General features: G+C 40.9%; 1 protein-coding gene across 1 annotated transcript in view; it reads left to right on the plus strand.

Moving 5' to 3' along the window:
• Window positions 1–17,172, plus strand: part of ADGB (androglobin) — a 463,044-nt gene that overhangs the window by 335,903 nt on the left and 109,969 nt on the right. The window contains exon 29 of the mRNA XM_073557676.1: window positions 542–677. Within this exon, the coding sequence (XP_073413777.1) occupies window positions 542–677 (136 nt within the window). The remainder of the gene's footprint in view (window positions 1–541; window positions 678–17,172) is intronic.

Here is a 17,172-nt window from a genome sequence, read left to right on the forward strand (position 1 = left end):
ATCTTATGGGGGCATAATCTATGGAGCATCTTATGGGGCAGCAAATGGGGGCATAATCTATGGAACATCTTATGGGGCCATAACCTTTATGGAGCAGTATTATATGGGGCATATTCTATGGGGCCATTATTAACCTTTGTGCAACATTATATGGGGTGCATTTTGTATGGAGCATCTTATGGGGCCCATCATGAACTGTATGGAGCATTATATGGGGCTCCTGATTCATTATGGATATTCAAAAACATTTAACCTACTGATGTCTCAATTAATTTTACTTTTATTGGTATCTATTTTTATTTTTGAAATTTACCAGTAGCTGCTGCATTTTCCACCCTAGGCTTATACGCGAGTCAATACGTTTTCCCAGTTTTTTGTCGCAAAATTAGGGGGGTCGGCTTATACACGGGTCGGCTTATACACGAGTATATACGGTATACAAAATGTTAACCATAACAGATGCTACACTTTATATTTTTCTTTTGACTTGATACATAGGCCTCACTATTTTTTAAAGTAACAATGATCTTTGTTTTATCAGTTCCATCCAGTGGCTTCTGTGCAAACGCATAAATATATTGTACAAGCGACTGTGTTGTATAGAAGTTGGGCGCTTACAGAAAGTCAAGCAGCCTTTGTTCAAACACTAAAGGAGATGGAAAAACAGGAAATGAAAGGTAACATACCATCCTTATTTCTCTATTTTTATTATTTTTTTAATGCACTATGTGAAATTAGAAATATTATTTATGGACAGACACTGTGTTTCTCCAAAAACGAGACAGGGTCTTATATTATTTTTTTGCTCTGAACGATGGGTTAGGACTTCTTTTCGGGTGATGTCTTATTTTTTTCATGAACAACAATCCACATTTATTCTTGAACAAAAATGTTAACATTTATTCAAATTTAATCATGTCATGACGCACACTGCACATACATATATACTGTACACACACTGCACATACATATGTATATTTATACACACAGTGCACATACACATGTATACACACAAAGCAACTGTACTAAAGATCCTTAAGCAGTTTTAACCTCAGAATGGAAACGCTGGGGGCCTCTAAGAAAGTGGGGGCCCTGGGCAATTGACCAGTTTTCCCACCTCACCTCTCATATGTCAGTCTTGAATGTAACTAGGGCTTATTTTTGGTGTAGGGCTTATTTTTCAAGTAAGCTCCAAAAATCCTGTAAAATCATGCTAGGTCTTATTTTGAGTGTAACTAACAATACAAATTTAATTACTTTTAAGGGTTACCTTTCTGTACTGTGAAATCTTTTTTGTGTGCTTAAGAAATGCTACATCTGTACATTTACCATTGTCTTGATAGAGTATACATATTTGTATCTGTCTTCTCCACAAGCCATGTGTTTCATTGCATCAACAATTACGGTAATTTCCTGGTCACCGATTCCATCCTATTGATATGAAGTATAAAATATTATATATTTAATCATATATAAGATGATTCTTTGTGAATATAAAAACAGCTAACTAAAGGAAATGTAATTAAAAATAAATTACTAAATACCTTTAACCCCTTCACCCCCAAGGGTGGTTTGCACGTTAATGACCGGGCCAATTTTTACAATTCTGACCACTGTACCTTTATGAGGTCATAACTCTGGAACACTTCCATGGATCCCGGTGATTCTGACATTGTTTTCTCATGACATATTGTCCTTCATGTTAGTGGTAAAATTTCATTCAAATAACTTGCGTTTATTTGTGAGAAAAACGGAAATTTGGTGAAAATTTTGAAAATTTCGCAATTTTCCAACTTTGAATTTTTATGCCCTTAAATCACAGAGATACGGCACACAAAAAACTTGATAAGTAACATTTCCCACATGTTTACATCAGCACAATTTTGGAACCAAAATTTTTTTTTGTTAGGAAGTTATAAGGGTTAAAAGTTGACCAGCGATTTCTCATTTTTACAACACCATTTTATTTTTAGGGACCACATCACATTTGAAGCCACTTTGAGGGGTCTATATGATATAAAATACCCAAAAGTGACACCATTCTAAAAACTGTACCCCTTAAGGTGCTCAAAACCACATTCAAGAAGTTTATTAACCCTTTAGGTGCGTCACAGGAATTTTTTTGAATATTTAAACAAAAATGAACATCTAACTTTTTTTCACAAAAAAAATACTTCAGGTTCAATTTTTTTCATTTTACCAAGGGTAACAGGAGAAATTGGACTGCAAAAGTTATTGTGCAATTTGTCCTGAGTACGCTGATACCTGATATGTGGGGGGAACGACTGTTTCGGCGCATGGCAGAGCTCAGAATGGAAGGAGCGCCGTTTGACTTTTTCAATGCAAAATTGGCTGGAATTCAGATCGGACGCCATGTCACGTTTGGAGAGATGTACCTAAACAGTGGAAACCCCCTACAAGTGACCCCATTTTGGAAACTAGACCCCCCAAGGAACGTATCTAGATATGTGGTGAGAACTTTGAACCCACAAGGGCTTTACAGAAGTTTATAACGTACAGCGGTACAATTTAAAAATCATATTTTTTCCACAAAAATGATCTTTTCACCCCAATTTTTATTTTCCCAAGGGTAACAGGACCCTAAAAGTTATTGTGCAATTTGTCCTGAGTACGCTGATACCCCACGTGTGGGGGTAAACCACTATTTGGGCGCATGGCAGAGCTCGGAAGGGAAGCAGCGTCATTTGACGTTTTTGGCTGGAATTGAGATCGGACACCATGTCAAGATTGGAAAACCCCTGATGTACCTAAACAGTGGAAACCCCCCACAAATGACACCATTTTGGAAACTAGACCCCCTAAGGAACTTATCTAGATGTGTGGTGAAAACTTTGAAGCCCCCAGTGCTTCACAGAAGTTTATAACGCCCGGGCGTGAAAATAAAAAATTCGTATTTTTTTCCACAAACATGATCTTTTAGTCACCATTTTTTTATTTTCCCAAGGGTACCAGGAGAAATTGGACCCCAAAGGTTGTTGTCCAATTTGTCCTGAGTACGCTGATACCCCATATGTGGGAGAACACTACTGTATGGACACACGTCAGGGCTCGGAAGGGAAGCAGTGACGTTTTGGAATGCAGACTTTGATGGAATGGTCTGCGGGTGTCATGTGCGTTTGGAGAGCCCCTGATGTACCTAAACTATTGAAACTCCCCACAAGTGACCCCATTTTGGACACTAGACCCCCCACGGAACTTATCTAGATGTGTGGTGAGCACTTTGAACCCCCAAGGGCTTCACAGAAGTTTACAACGCTCGGACGTGAAAATAAAAAAATCATTTTTTTCCACAAAAATGATATTTTTGCCCCCAATTTTTTATTTTCCTAAGGGTAACAGGAGAAATTGGACCCCAAAAATTGTTTTGCAATTTGACCTGAGTAGGCTGATACCCTACATGTGGGGGTAAAACACTGTTTGGGCGCATGGCAGAGCTTGGAAGGGAAGGAGCACCATTTGACTTTTTCAACTCAGAATTGGCTGGAATTGAGATCAGACGCCATGTTGCATGGAGAGCCCCTGATGTGCCCAAACAGTGGAAACCCCCAATTCTAACTCCAACCCGAACCCCAACACACCCCTAACCCTAATCTCAGCCCTAACCCTAGCCCTACCCTAACCCTAACCCTAATGGAAAAATGGAAATAAATACATTTTTTTTATTTTATTATTTTTCCCTAACTAAGGGGGTGATAATGGGGGTTTGATTTACTATTTATGGCGGTTTTTATATTTGGCAGCTGTCGCACGCTAAAAGACACTTTTTATTGTAAAAATAGTTTTTGCATCACCACATAGTGAGAGCTATAATTTTTCCGTATTTTGACCCACCGAGTCATGTGAGGTCTTTATTTTTGCAGGACGAGTTGACGTTTTTTTTTTGGTACCATTTTCGGGCACGTGACATTTTTTGATCGCTTTTTATTCCGATTTTTGGGACGCAGAATGAACAAAAACCAGCGTTTCATGAATTTCTTTTCCGCGTGCGGTAAAATTGATAAAGCGGTTTTATTCTTCGCGTCGGTACGGTTACAGCGATACCTCATTTAGGTCTTTTTTTTATGTTTTGTCGGTTTTATGCAATGAAAACTATTTTATATAAAAAATAATTATTTTTGCATCGCTTTATTCTGCGAGCTATAACTTTTTTATTTTTTCGCTGATGCTGTGTGGCGGCTCGTTTTTTGCGGGACAAGATGACGTTTTCAGCAGTACCATGAATATTTATATGAGTCTTTTTGATCACGCGTTATTACACTTTGTTTGGCGGTATGATAATAAATCATTATTTTTTGCTTTGTTTTTTATTTTTATTTTTTAAGGGGTTCACTAAAGGGGTTAACTAATGGGACAGTTTTATAGGGAGGGTCGTTATGGACGCGGCGATACCTAATATGTGTACTTTTATTGTGGTTTTTTTTTTATTTATTTTAACACTTTTTTTTATTTTTTTTTTTTAACTTTATTAAATAGTCCCAGGTGGGACATCACTGTCCTGTGACAGATCGCTGATCTGTCACATCACAGGCAGTGCAGAAGGCTTCCTCATGCCTGCGCTTTGCAGGCACTGAGGAAGTCAGCTGCCTACAGGCCCCCGAAGGCCCCCGTCGCCATCTTTGATTCGGGGGCCTGCAGGAAAAGAGCCCCCCGCAGCAGCGCTGCACATTGCGCTGCCGTGGGGGGCTCAGGGAAGCACGGAGGGAGCCCCCTCCCTGCCGATGCTTCCCTTTAACCCCCGTTACACCGCGATCATGTTTGATCGCGGTGTGCAAGGGGTTAACGTGTCGGGGGTGGTCCGTGACCGCCCCTGACACATTGTGCCGGGTGTCAGCTGTGATAATCAGCTGACACCCGGCCGCGATCAGCAGCGCTCACCACATGGGCGCCGCTGATCGCATTAGACGTACTATCCCATCCCTGGGAATTAAGTCCCAGGGCACATGGACGGGATAGTACGTCTAATGGCAGAAAGGGGTTAAAGAGTTTGCACACTACTCGCATAACCCCTTGTCACTGTGTATTTGTCCCCATTAAAATAATATACTCACCTCCAGTGCCGATGCCATTCCAGTGGTGATTGACCTTGAGGCCAATCAGCAGCCACTTCACTATCCCTGCCATTGGACGTATCACATACTTCCGGAGAAAGTGAGAGAGCAGCTCTCACTTCCTTTACATGTATGTGATTTCTCTTATGATGGGAAAAGTAAAGCTAATTGACCACGTGAATTTCATGATGGCGGCTCCTTGCAGTGCTGGGGTCAAGGGTTCAAATCCCACCAAGGACAACACCTGCATGGGGTTTGTATGTTCTCCCCGTGTTTGCGTGGGTTTCCTCCGGATTCTCCGGTTTCCTCCTATGTTCCAAAGACATACTGATAGGGAATTTAGATTGTGCGCCCCATCAGGGACAGTGACAATAATGTCTGTAAAGCACTGTGAAATTAATAGTGCTATGTAATTGAGTAAAATAAATGATGTAACAATGTCAAGCGAACGCTGGAAGAGCCAACATCTACACAGCTGGAACAGCATCAGAGGGGAGTAAAAATGCTATTATTTGACTGGGGGCACACATTTGGAGTAAAGATGCTGGCAGTGAGAGGATCAGATATATATATATAGTAAGATGGCTGCTGGACAGGTCCTCCAGTGCACATATGTATCATCGGGGTTGGAGGCCTCAGTGATGTAAGCCTGGAAAAACATGCTCCAGCACGTATATGGCTGAGACAGTTAATAGGGGGTGTCAGGGGGCGGGTTTACAAGCAGTCAGAGAGATTGGTAGGACTTCCCTCACATCATTCAGTGTTATCTTTCTTAATTGAGTAATATTTGTTCAAATGGAAGAGAGTGAGTCCCAAACCATCTAGCCACACAGCCCATGGATCATTATCATTTCTAATTATGCTCCTTTTATGTTTGATACCCATTGCTATTGGGCTAACCCAGTCAATCTTATTACCAAATCCTCGTCATGTATGTGAAAGCTCTCAAAGTCAGTGTTGGGCAATAAGCTTTCAAGGCATATACACACATGTTCAAAATTGTTGGTACCCTCATTTAATGACAGAAAAAAACACAATGGTCACAGAAATAACTTGAATCTGAAATAAGTATTAATAAATCAAAAATCTATGAAAATGAAAAAATAAAAAACATGAAATAGGCCTGGACAGAAATGATGGTACCCCTGAAAATAATGTGACAAAAGGGACAAGGTAAATCAAGGTGTGTCCACTAATTAGCATCACAGGTGTGTACAATTTTGGGATCAGTAAGTGGGCCTGTAAAGGGGGCTACACATACTCACTGTGCTGTTTGGTGACATGGTGTGTATCACACTCAACATGGACCATAGGAAGTGAAGGAAAGAGTTGTCTCAGGAGATTAGAAAGAAAATTATAGACAAGCATGTTAAAGGTAAAAGTTCTAAGACCACCTCCAAGCAGCTTGATGTTCCTGTGACTACAGTTGCACATATTATTCAGAGATTTAAGCTCCATGGGACTGTAGCCAACCTCCCTGGACTTGGCCGCAGGTGGAAAATTAATGACAAATCAAAGAGATGGATAATACGAATGGTAACAAAAGAGCCCAGAAAAACTTCTAAACAGATTAAAGGTTAACTTCAAGCTCAAGAAACATCAGTGTCAGATCACACCAACTGTCGTTGTATGAGCCAAAGTGGACTTCATGGGAGACGACCATTGTTGAAAAAAAAATCATAAAAAAGCCAGACTGGAATTTGCCAAAATACATGTTGATAAGCCACAAAGCTTTTGAGAAAGTCCTATGGACAGATGAGACAAAAATGGAACTTTTTGGCAAGGCACATCAGCTCTATGTTCGCAGATGGAAAAATGAAGCATATCAAGAAAAGAACACTGTCCTTACTGTGAAACATAGAGGAGGCTCTGTTATGTTCTGAGGCTGCTTTGTTGCATCTGGCACAGGGTGTCTAGAATCTGTGCAGGGTACAATGAAATCTGAAGACTATCAAGGGATTCTAGAGAGAAATGTGCTGCCCAGTGTCATAAAGCTTGGTCTCAGTCGCAGGTCATGGGACTTGCAACAGGATAATGACCCAAAACACACAGCTAAAAACGCCCAATAATGGCTAAGAGGAAAACATTGGACTATACTGAAGTGGCCTTCTATGAGCCCTGACCTAAATTCTATTGAGCATGTTTGGAAAGAGCTGAAACATGCCATCTGGAAAAGGCAACCTTCAAACATGAGACAACTGGAACAGTTTGCTCTTGAGGAGTGGGCCAAAATACCTGTTGAGAGGTGCAGAAGTCTCATTGACAGTTACAGGAATCGTTTGATTGCAGTGATTGCCTCAAAAGGTTGTGCAACAAAATATTAAAGGTACCATAATTTCTGTCCAAGCATATTTCATGAGTAGAGTTGAGCGACTTTGGTCTGATCGGGTTTCATGAAACTCGTCCGACTAGGGCAAAAAAAGTCGGAGTTTCGTACGAAACCCGACCCCAATGCAAGTCAATGGGGAATAAAAGTCTGCATTGAGCCGATGAATGTCATCCACTCAATGCAGACTTTAATTCCCCATTGACTTGCATTGGGGTCGGGTTTCGGACGAAATTCCGACTTTTTTTACCCTAGTCGGACGAGTTTCATCTGAAACAAATTTTGTTTCATGAAACCTGATCCGACCAAAGTCGCTCAACTCTATACAAGAGTTTTATTTAAAAAAAAAAAAAAAAAATTCTATGGAAGCATGGTTGAAAAGCAATGTCTGACTTTCATTTGTTCATTATCATAGATTTTTAAGTTATTACTTTTGTCAGATTCAAGTTATTTCTGTGGCCATTGTGTGTTTTTCTGACATTAAACGAGGGGTACCAACAATTTTGACCACGTGTGTATAGCATACATACCACTGCAGTCTTATATGTTTCAGAGGCAGGGAACTCCTTAATATATCCCAGAATGCAGACAAAGGGATATACAGTAGCGACCAATGTTTGAATGTTTTAAAAAAAATGAACATTTAACTTTTTTTCACAAAAAATGTACCGTACTTCAGGTCCAATTGTTTTTATTTTCCCAAGGGTAACAGGAGAAATTGGACCCTAATAGTTGTTGTCCAATTTGTCCTGAGTACGCTGATAACCCATATGGGGGGAAACACTGTTTGGGCACATGGTAGAGCTCGGAAGGGTAGAAGCGCCGTTTGACCTTTTCAAACTAAAATTGGCTGGAATTGAGATCGTACGCCATGTAGCGTTTGGCGAGCCCCTAATGTGCCTAAACAGAAAATCCCCCCCACAAGTAACACCATTTGGGAAACTAGACCCCCTAAGGAACTTATCTAGATGTGTGGTGAGTAGAGTTGAGCGACTTTGGTCAGATCGGGTTTCGTGAAACCTGAATGAAACATTCATCCGCTCAATGACGACTTTTATTCCCCATTGACTTGCATTGGGGTCGGGTTTTGGACGAAACTCCGACTTTTTTTGCCCTAGTCGGACCAGTTTCATCTAAAACCAATTTTGTTTAATTCGGGTTTCACGAAACCCGATCCGACCAAAGTCGCTCAACTCTAGTGGTGAGCACTTTGAACCCCCAAGTGCTTCTCAGAAGTTTATAACGTAGAGCCGTAAAAATATAAAATCATATTTTTTTTCACAAAAATGATCTTTTTGCCCCCAATTTTTTATTTTTTTTATTTCACAAAAGTAACAAGAGAAATTGGACCCCAAAATTTGTTGTCCAATTTGTTCCGAGTACGCCGATACCCTATATGTGGAGGTATATCACTGTTTGGGCACACAGCAGAGCTCTGAAGGGAAGGAGCACGTTTAACTTTTTCAGTGCAGAATTGGCTGGAATTGAGATCAGACGCCATGTCGCATTTGGAGAGCCCCTGATATGCCTAAACAGTGGAAACCCCCCATTTCTAACTCCAACCCTAACCCCAACACACCCCTAACCCTAATCCCAGCCCTAACCATAACCCTAACCACAAACCTGACTTTAACACACCCCTAACCCTAATCCCAACCCTAAACCTAATCCCAACCCTAACTTTAGCCCCAACCCTAACTTTAGGCCCAACCCAAACCCTAACTTTAGGCCCAACCCAAACCCTAACTATAGCCCCAACCCTAGCCCTAACCCTCATGGGAAAATTGAAATAAATACATTTTTTTTATTTTATTATTTTTCCCTAACTAAGGGGGTAATAAAGGAGGGGTTGCTTTACTATTTAGAGAGGGTATTTATGTTTGGAAGCTATCGCGCTAAAAGACGCTTTCTATTGCAAAAAATAGTTTTTGCATCACCACATTTTGAGAGCTATAATTTTTCAATATTTTGGCCCAGAGTCATGTGAGGTCTTGTTTTTTGTGGGACGAGTTGATGTTTTTATTTGTACCAATTTCGGGCACATGACTTTTTTTTATAGCTTTTTATTACGATTTTTGGGAGGCAGAATGAACAAAAACCAGCAATTCATGAATTTCTTTTGGGTGGGGCGTTTATACGATCCCACGTGTGGTAAAATTGATAAAGCAGTTTTATTCTTCGGGTTAGTACGATTACAGCGACACCTCACTTACATCTTTTTTATGTTTTAACACTTTTATACAATAACAACTATTTTATATAAAAAATAATTATTTTTGCATCGCTTTGTTTTGAGAGCTATAACTTTTTTTATTTCTTTGCTGATGACGCTGTATTGGCGGCTCGTTTTTTGCGGGATAAGATGACGTTTTCAGGGGTACCATGTTTATTTATATCCGTCTTTTTGATCGCATGTTATTCCACTTTTTGTTCGGCAGATTGATGATAAAGAATTGTTTTTTGCCTCGTTTTTTATTTTTTTACGGTGTTCATTGAAGGGGTTATAGGGCCAGTCATTACAGACTCGGTGATACTAAAAACAGTGCAAACAAAAAGTTTGGACACACCTTCTCATTCAAAGAGTTGTCTTTATTTTCATGACTATGAAAATTGTAGATTCACTCTGAAGGCATCAAAACTATGAATTAACACATGTGGAATTATATAATTAACAAAAAAGTATGAAAAAACTGAAAATATGTCTTATATTCTAGGTTCTTCAAAGTACCCATCTTTTGCTTTGATTACTGCTTTGCACACTCTTGGCATTCTCTTGATGAGCTTCAAGAGGTAGTCACCGGAAATGGTTTTCACTTCACAGGTGTGCCTTGTCTGGTTTAGTAATTGGGATTTCTTGCCTTATAAATAGGGTTGGGACCATCAGTTGTGTTGTGCAGACGTCTGGTGGATACACAGCTGATGGTCCTACTGAATAGACTATTAGAATTTGTTTTATGGCAAGAAAAAAGCAGCTACGTAAAGAAAAATGAGTGGCCATCATTACTTTAAGAAATGAAGGTCGGTCAGTCCAAAAAATTGGGAAAACTTTGAAAGTGTCCCCAAGTGTAGTGGCAAAAACCATCAAGCGCTACAAAGAAACTGGCTCACATGAGGACCGCCCCTGGAAAGGAAGACCATGAGTCACCTCTGCTGCGGAGGATAAGTTCATCCGAGTCACCAGCCTCAGAAATCACAGGTTAACAGCAGCTCAGATTAGAGACCAGGTCAATGCCACACAGAGTTCTAGCAGCAGACCCATCTCTACAACAACTGTTGAGGAGACTTTGTGCAGCAGGCCTTCATGGTAAAATAGCTGCTAGGAAACCACTGCTAAGGACAGGCAACAAGCAGAAGAGACTTATTTGGGCTAAAGAACACAAGGAATGGACATTAGACCAGTGGAAATCTGTGCTTTGGTCTGATGAGTCCAAATTTGAGATCTTTGGTTCCAACCACCTTGTCTTTGTGCGACGCAGACAAGGTGAATGGATGGACTCTACATGCCTGGTTCCCACCGTGGAGCATGGAGGAGGAGGTGGGATGGTGTGGGGGTGCTTTGCTGGTGAAAGAAGAAGCGGTCCAGCTGAGTGCTCTGGTGATTTATTGAATGCTGTTCAAACAGAACGTTGTTTACGCGTTTCTGGCTAGACGCCCTTAATCATAACGTTCTGTTGTTTGAACAGCATTCAATAAATCACCAGAGCACTCAGTTGGATCGCTTCTTTCATTATTGCTGTGTGGCCAGGGCAGGGCCGGATCCGAGTCTGAGGTGCGGTGAGGTCAGACGTGGGTGAGCTGGACTTCTATACAAAGTGCTTTGCTGGTGACACTGTTGGGGATTTATTCAAAATTGAAGGCGTACTGAACCAGCATGGCTACCACAGCATCTTGCAGCGGCATGCTATTCCATCCAGTTTGCGTTTAGTTGGACCATCATTTATTTTTCAACAGGACAATGACCCCAAACACACCTCCAGTGTTGAGTTCATTTTCCCCTTCACTACTGAGGCCCGAGGAACTCCCTCTTCTGGTGAAGGAAGGTAGTGAGCCTGATTGTCAAACACCTGGGGCTGATGATGAAGACTGGCTGAGTGGAGTTAATGACTGGATATAAGGCTGCCGACGCCCTTCTGGCCTGCGGGTGATTTCTCTGTGGACTTCTAGGAAACCATATTATCAAAAATTCCCAAAGGAAAATTATGGATACTACCATGTCACCTCTGTAACTCTAGATACAATACTATAATACAAAATTCTTCTAGCTAATTTGTAGCAGAAAAAGACAACGAGTATTTAGGAAAAATATAAAGAGAATTTTATTAGAATACATAAAAAAAATACATATTAGACAGAGTTTCCCACTATGCAGGGAACCAAGGGGTTAATCCAAATTTAAACAATATAAACAATGAAGAGCTAGCTGAGAATATGTAATATCAACTGCAAGCATCCTCTAATATAAAGTGCAAGTTCTCCACTATGCTGAAGTTTTTTACATAATAGGGCCCTATATAAAGTGCCTGAAGTACTTATACAAAATGAGGCTGATCGCTATACTAATAGTGACATCTCAAACCGTCCTCCAGAGCCGGCAAAAAGACCCATACAAACTGGATAGTACAATCTAGACAAGCCCATTATAAATGGACAGCGATATACCGCCGCCAGTACTAAGACTGTGGCCCAAATAAAAATGCATATGGATATGCAATGCACTGTACTTACAAATGATATGTAATGAAGGATTCCCCAGGCCTGCCGCCCCAACGCGCGTTTCACCGCTTCTTCCTCAGGAGGCGTGGCCTATAGCGGCCTCGGTGTTAGTATTTATAGGAAATGATGTCACAGATGCTAATAAGCAATCCAAGCCAGGTCGTACAACGGCGCATGCACAGATTCGGAGCCGTCATAAACCCGGGACCCTCTCTCAGCGCACATGGAACGCAAGCAACCAGGTGCCGCTTAGCAACCTGAGTCGCCCACAATTCCCGTCGGGCGCTCTGAGAGATCCCTGACAGGGCCAGCTCTGGGCATGCGCACTGGACCGATATAGATAAATACACACTTAAAGTGCCAATAATCTAAAAATGAACGGACTGTTTGAATGTGTGAATGCAAACAAAAGTGAATAATGGTAGTGAAATCACAACTTTATTAGCCACAAACAGCTGACTTTTAAGCTGATCATAATAACATTGAGAAAGGACTATAAAGATTTAACCCCATAAAGCATAGGGTATCAAGACAAAATGCATAACGCACATAATGAATAATGTGGTGAAATAATTAAGTTATACAAATATTATACATACAGAAACAATTTTTTAAAACAAAAAAATAAAAATAATTTTTTTAAATATATCTCAGATATAGTTATTATTTGTGTACTGCAATATTTTACACCAGTAAAAAGTGCTGATAGTGACGTAACAGTCAGTCCGTAACAATTTCCCCTTTGGAAGAAATCCAGATAAAAAAATCCATTCTTCTCTCTCTCCAAATAATGGGTATTTATCTGCAAGATCGCAAGCACCAAAAATGGACATGAGAAAAATTGCTGTAATGAAAATGCAAAATTAAAAATTAGCAAATTAAAAAAATAAAAACACCTAAACTAAAATTACCCAAGTACTCTAGAGAAAGGACCCAAACCCATGACTCTCATTCAAACCCCCAGGGACCATCGAATTAAGTCGATAGATCCACATGCTTTCAATTTGTGACAATTTTTTAAACAGATTTCTCTGTGGACTTCTAGGAAACCAGTCTGATTCCTGCTCATCTAAAGCTAAGATTTCTGCTTTGCCTTTTTGCATTAGTGTTTTGTTTTCCTTGCTTTTCTGGATTCTGCCATTCCCTGCTGGGGTGAGCTGAATCTCCTTTTGCCTGTTGCTCTGTCTTCAGAATATTCCTGAGTACTGACATAGCTTTTTTGAAGCCTAGCGTCTTCAGGGCCTTTTTTATTGTCAGTTTGTTGGCTCTTATTTTCATAGGGTTTTTCACGGATTGCAGACAGCAGCCTTCCTGTTCTTTCCTATCTAAGCTAGCGTGGGCCCCATCTTTGCTCAGTCTATCTTTCTGTCTGTTTTGTTCTTTCTTCTTGCTTCACCGTCATTATATGTGGGGGGCTGCCTTTTGCTTTGGGGTCTGCTCTGGGGCAGTTTAGATTTCCCTTTCTGTCTTTAGGCTATGTAGTCCTCCGGCTGTGATCGAGGGGCCTAGGGCATCGTAGGAGCCCCCCACGGCTACTGCTAGTTGTGTTGATAGGTTCAGGGGTCTGCAATCCGATAGCTGCCAACTTCTCTGGTTTTCTGGACTTAGCTAGCATTTCTATTTTTGCCTACTACGGTGACTCAATCATAACACTCCAGGCTGTGTAAGGGCTATTTGACCAAGAAGGGGAGTGATGGGGTGCTACGCCAGATGACCTGGCCTCCACAGTCACCAGACCTGAACCCAATTGAGATAATTTGGGGTGAGCTGGACTGCAGAGTGAAGGCAAAAGGACCAACAAGTGCTAAGCATCTCTGGGTACTCCTTCAAGACTGTTGGAAGACCATTTCCGGTGACTACCTCTTGAAGCTCATCAAGAGAATGCCAAGAGTGTGCAAAGCAGTAATCAAAGCAAAAGGTGGCTACTTTGAAGAGCCTAGAATATAAGACCTATTTTCAGTTGTTTCACACTTTTTTGTTAATTATATAATTCCACATGTGTTAGTTCATAGTTTTGATGCCTTCAGAGTGAATCTACAATTTTCATAGTCATGAAAATAAAGAAAACTCTTTGAATGACAAGGTGTGTCCTAACATTTGGTCTGTACTGTATGTGTATGTTTATTTTTTTGTATTTACATAAAGAAATGTATTTTTGGAACAATATTTAATTTTTTTTTTTCTTTAAGAATTTAAAAAAAAAATATTTTAACATAGTGTGTGTGTATATATATATATATTTTTTTAACTATTTTACTTTGTCCCAGGGTGGGTCATCACTATTTAGTGTCAGATCGCTGATCTGACACTTTGCAGAGCATTGTGTCAGGACAGCGATCTGACAAGCAGTGCAGGAGGCTTCTCAGCGCCTGCTCTCAACAGGCACTGACAATCCACCTCCCTGCAGGACCCAGAAGAACCCCACGGCCATGTTGGATCCGATCGCCTCCTCCCTGCTCGATCACATCTCATCACATCCCTGCGCGATGCTTCCCTATGCCACCGGAACACTGCAATCATGTTTGATTGCAGTGTGCCGGGGGTTAAAGTGCCAGAAGCGGGCCGTGACCGCTCCCGGCACCTAGTCCTTGGTGTCAGCTGTGATAATCAGCTGACACCCAACCGCGAGCAGGTGCGCTCCTTCCGTGAGCGCAGCTGATCGTGATTACGTGTTATCCCGTCAATGGGCATTAAGGCCCAGGGCGCATGGATGAGATAGTATGTCATATGTCAGAAAGGGGTTAATTAAATTACCATATCTTTATTCTAAAGCATTATGGTTAAAATTAAGGTCTTGCATGATGACAACTTCGTGCACTTTCATTCATCACCAGGAAATTGGTATCACAACAACCAGACACACTTAAAAAAAAAAAAAAAGGCTAAACTTTTGGTCACTACTGTAGACATAATTCAGACTGTAGATATAGATCAGCGTTACCACTCCAATCCAAAAGCTCTCCAATCTGGGACATAACCACACCATTTGGAGCAAATCTGCATTATGTACTTTTCCTCTTGAAACCCAATATTTTACAGAAACAAAAGGAAAGCTGCAGAGCCCTATCCAGTATGTCTTGCTACTGCTCCTCCTCAATAGGGCCCAAATCCCCCTCCCACTTCTCTTTTACATTAGATGTTACTCCAATATTCTATTCTATTTTGCTGTTGTAAAATAGAGGTTAATCTTACATGTTACCTCTGCAGAATCCAACATATGAAATATTACAGTGGCATGCAAAAGTATTCACCTTGACTTTTTACCTAATTTTTTTACAAATAGTGTATAAATCTTTTTTTCCAATTTGTGTGATGCATCAGCACTCAATAGTCTAAGTTGGTGAAGTGAGAAAAATATTGGCATAAATAAAATTTATGTGATCAAATAATTAAAATTTGGAATGTGCATATGTATTCACCACTTTTGCTATGAAGCCGCTTATAATTTCTGGTCACATGCTTAGTGAAAGGAAATCCACCTGTGTGCAATATAAGTGTCACCTGGTCTGTCAGTATATACACACCTTTTCTGAAAGGCCAGAGAGGCTGCAACACCATTAAGCAAGAGGCACCACTAACCAAACACCATGAAGTCCAAGGAAATCTCCAAACAAGTCAGGGACAAAGTTATTGAGAAGAACCAGTCAGAGTTGGATTATAAAAAAAATAACCCAATCTCTGATGATCCCCCGGAGCACCAACCAATCCATTATGATCAAATTGAAAAAATATGGTACCACAACAAACCTGTCAAGAGAGGGCAGCCCACCAAAACACTCAGCCCGGGCAAGGAGAGCATTAATCAGAGAGGCAGAACAGAGACCACTCATTCTTTTTGAAGGTGGATGCCTCTTCCTCTTGTGCCAGAGGTATCCTAACCCAGAAGTCTCCTTCCAGCTGTGTGGTGACCTGCGGTTTGTTCTCTGAATCCTTCTCGGCTCCATTATGCAACTACTCTGTAGGCGATCAAGAAGTGTTAGCGATAAAAATGGCTCTGGAGGAATGGCGCTTTCTACTTTAAGGAGTAGTTCATCCTGTGATTATTTATACAGACCACAAGAACTTTGCGTACCTGCAGTCCGCACAGAACCTAAATCCGCAACAAGCCAGGTGGATTTTGTTCTTTGCCTGCTTTGATTTTGTCTTCCTATTCTGGCCGGCAGACAAGAACATCAAAGCGGACACGTTTTCCAGGTCTTTTATGTCTTCTAACCAAGAGGAGGCGCCTCAGAACATAACTGAACCTTCCAAGATGCTTACTGTCAGTCCCCTGGACTTGTCTCAGGTACCACATGGAAAAACCTTCATCTCTGAACTGGACAGGAAGTGGGTGCTTCATTGGGGTCAATCGTCCAAATTGACTGGTCATGCCAGACAGAAGAAAACAGCTCTTCTCATTTCACGACGCTATTGCTGGCTTTACATCATCACAATTCTGGAAACATTTTTTTTTTCTGTTAGGACGTGATATGGGTTAAAAGTTGACCAATGATTTCTTATTTTTCCAACAAAATTTACAAAACCATTTTTTTAGGGACCACCTCAAATTTGAAGTGAGTTTGGGGGGTCCATATGACAGAAAATACCCAAAAGTGACACCATTCTAAAAACTGCACCCCTCGAGGTGTGTAAAACCACATTCAAGAAGTTTATCAACCCTTCAGGTGCTTCACTAAAGCTAAATAAATGTGGAAGGAAAAAAGTGAACATTTTACGTTTTTTCACAAAAACTTTACTTTGGAACCAAACTTTTTTATTTTTACAAGGGTATTAGGAGAAATTGCACAAAAATATTTGTGGTCCATTTTCTCCTGAGTATGCCGATACACCGTATGTGGGGGAAAGCCACTGCTTGGGTGCATGGCAGGGCTCAGAAGGGTAGGAGCACTGTTTGACTTATTGAACTCAAAATTGGCTGGACTCAATGGCGAGTGCCATGTCACATTTGGAGACCCCCTGATGTACCTAAACAGTGGAAACCCCAAAATTCTAACTCCAACGCTAACACAGCCCTAACCCCAACCCTAACCACATCACACCCCTAATCCCAACCCGAGCCATAAC

This window comes from Dendrobates tinctorius, unplaced genomic scaffold, assembly GCF_039654945.1.
Source record: "Dendrobates tinctorius isolate UK_male_01 unplaced genomic scaffold, ASM3965494v1 ptg000250l, whole genome shotgun sequence".
Lineage (NCBI taxonomy): Eukaryota > Metazoa > Chordata > Amphibia > Anura > Dendrobatidae > Dendrobates > Dendrobates tinctorius.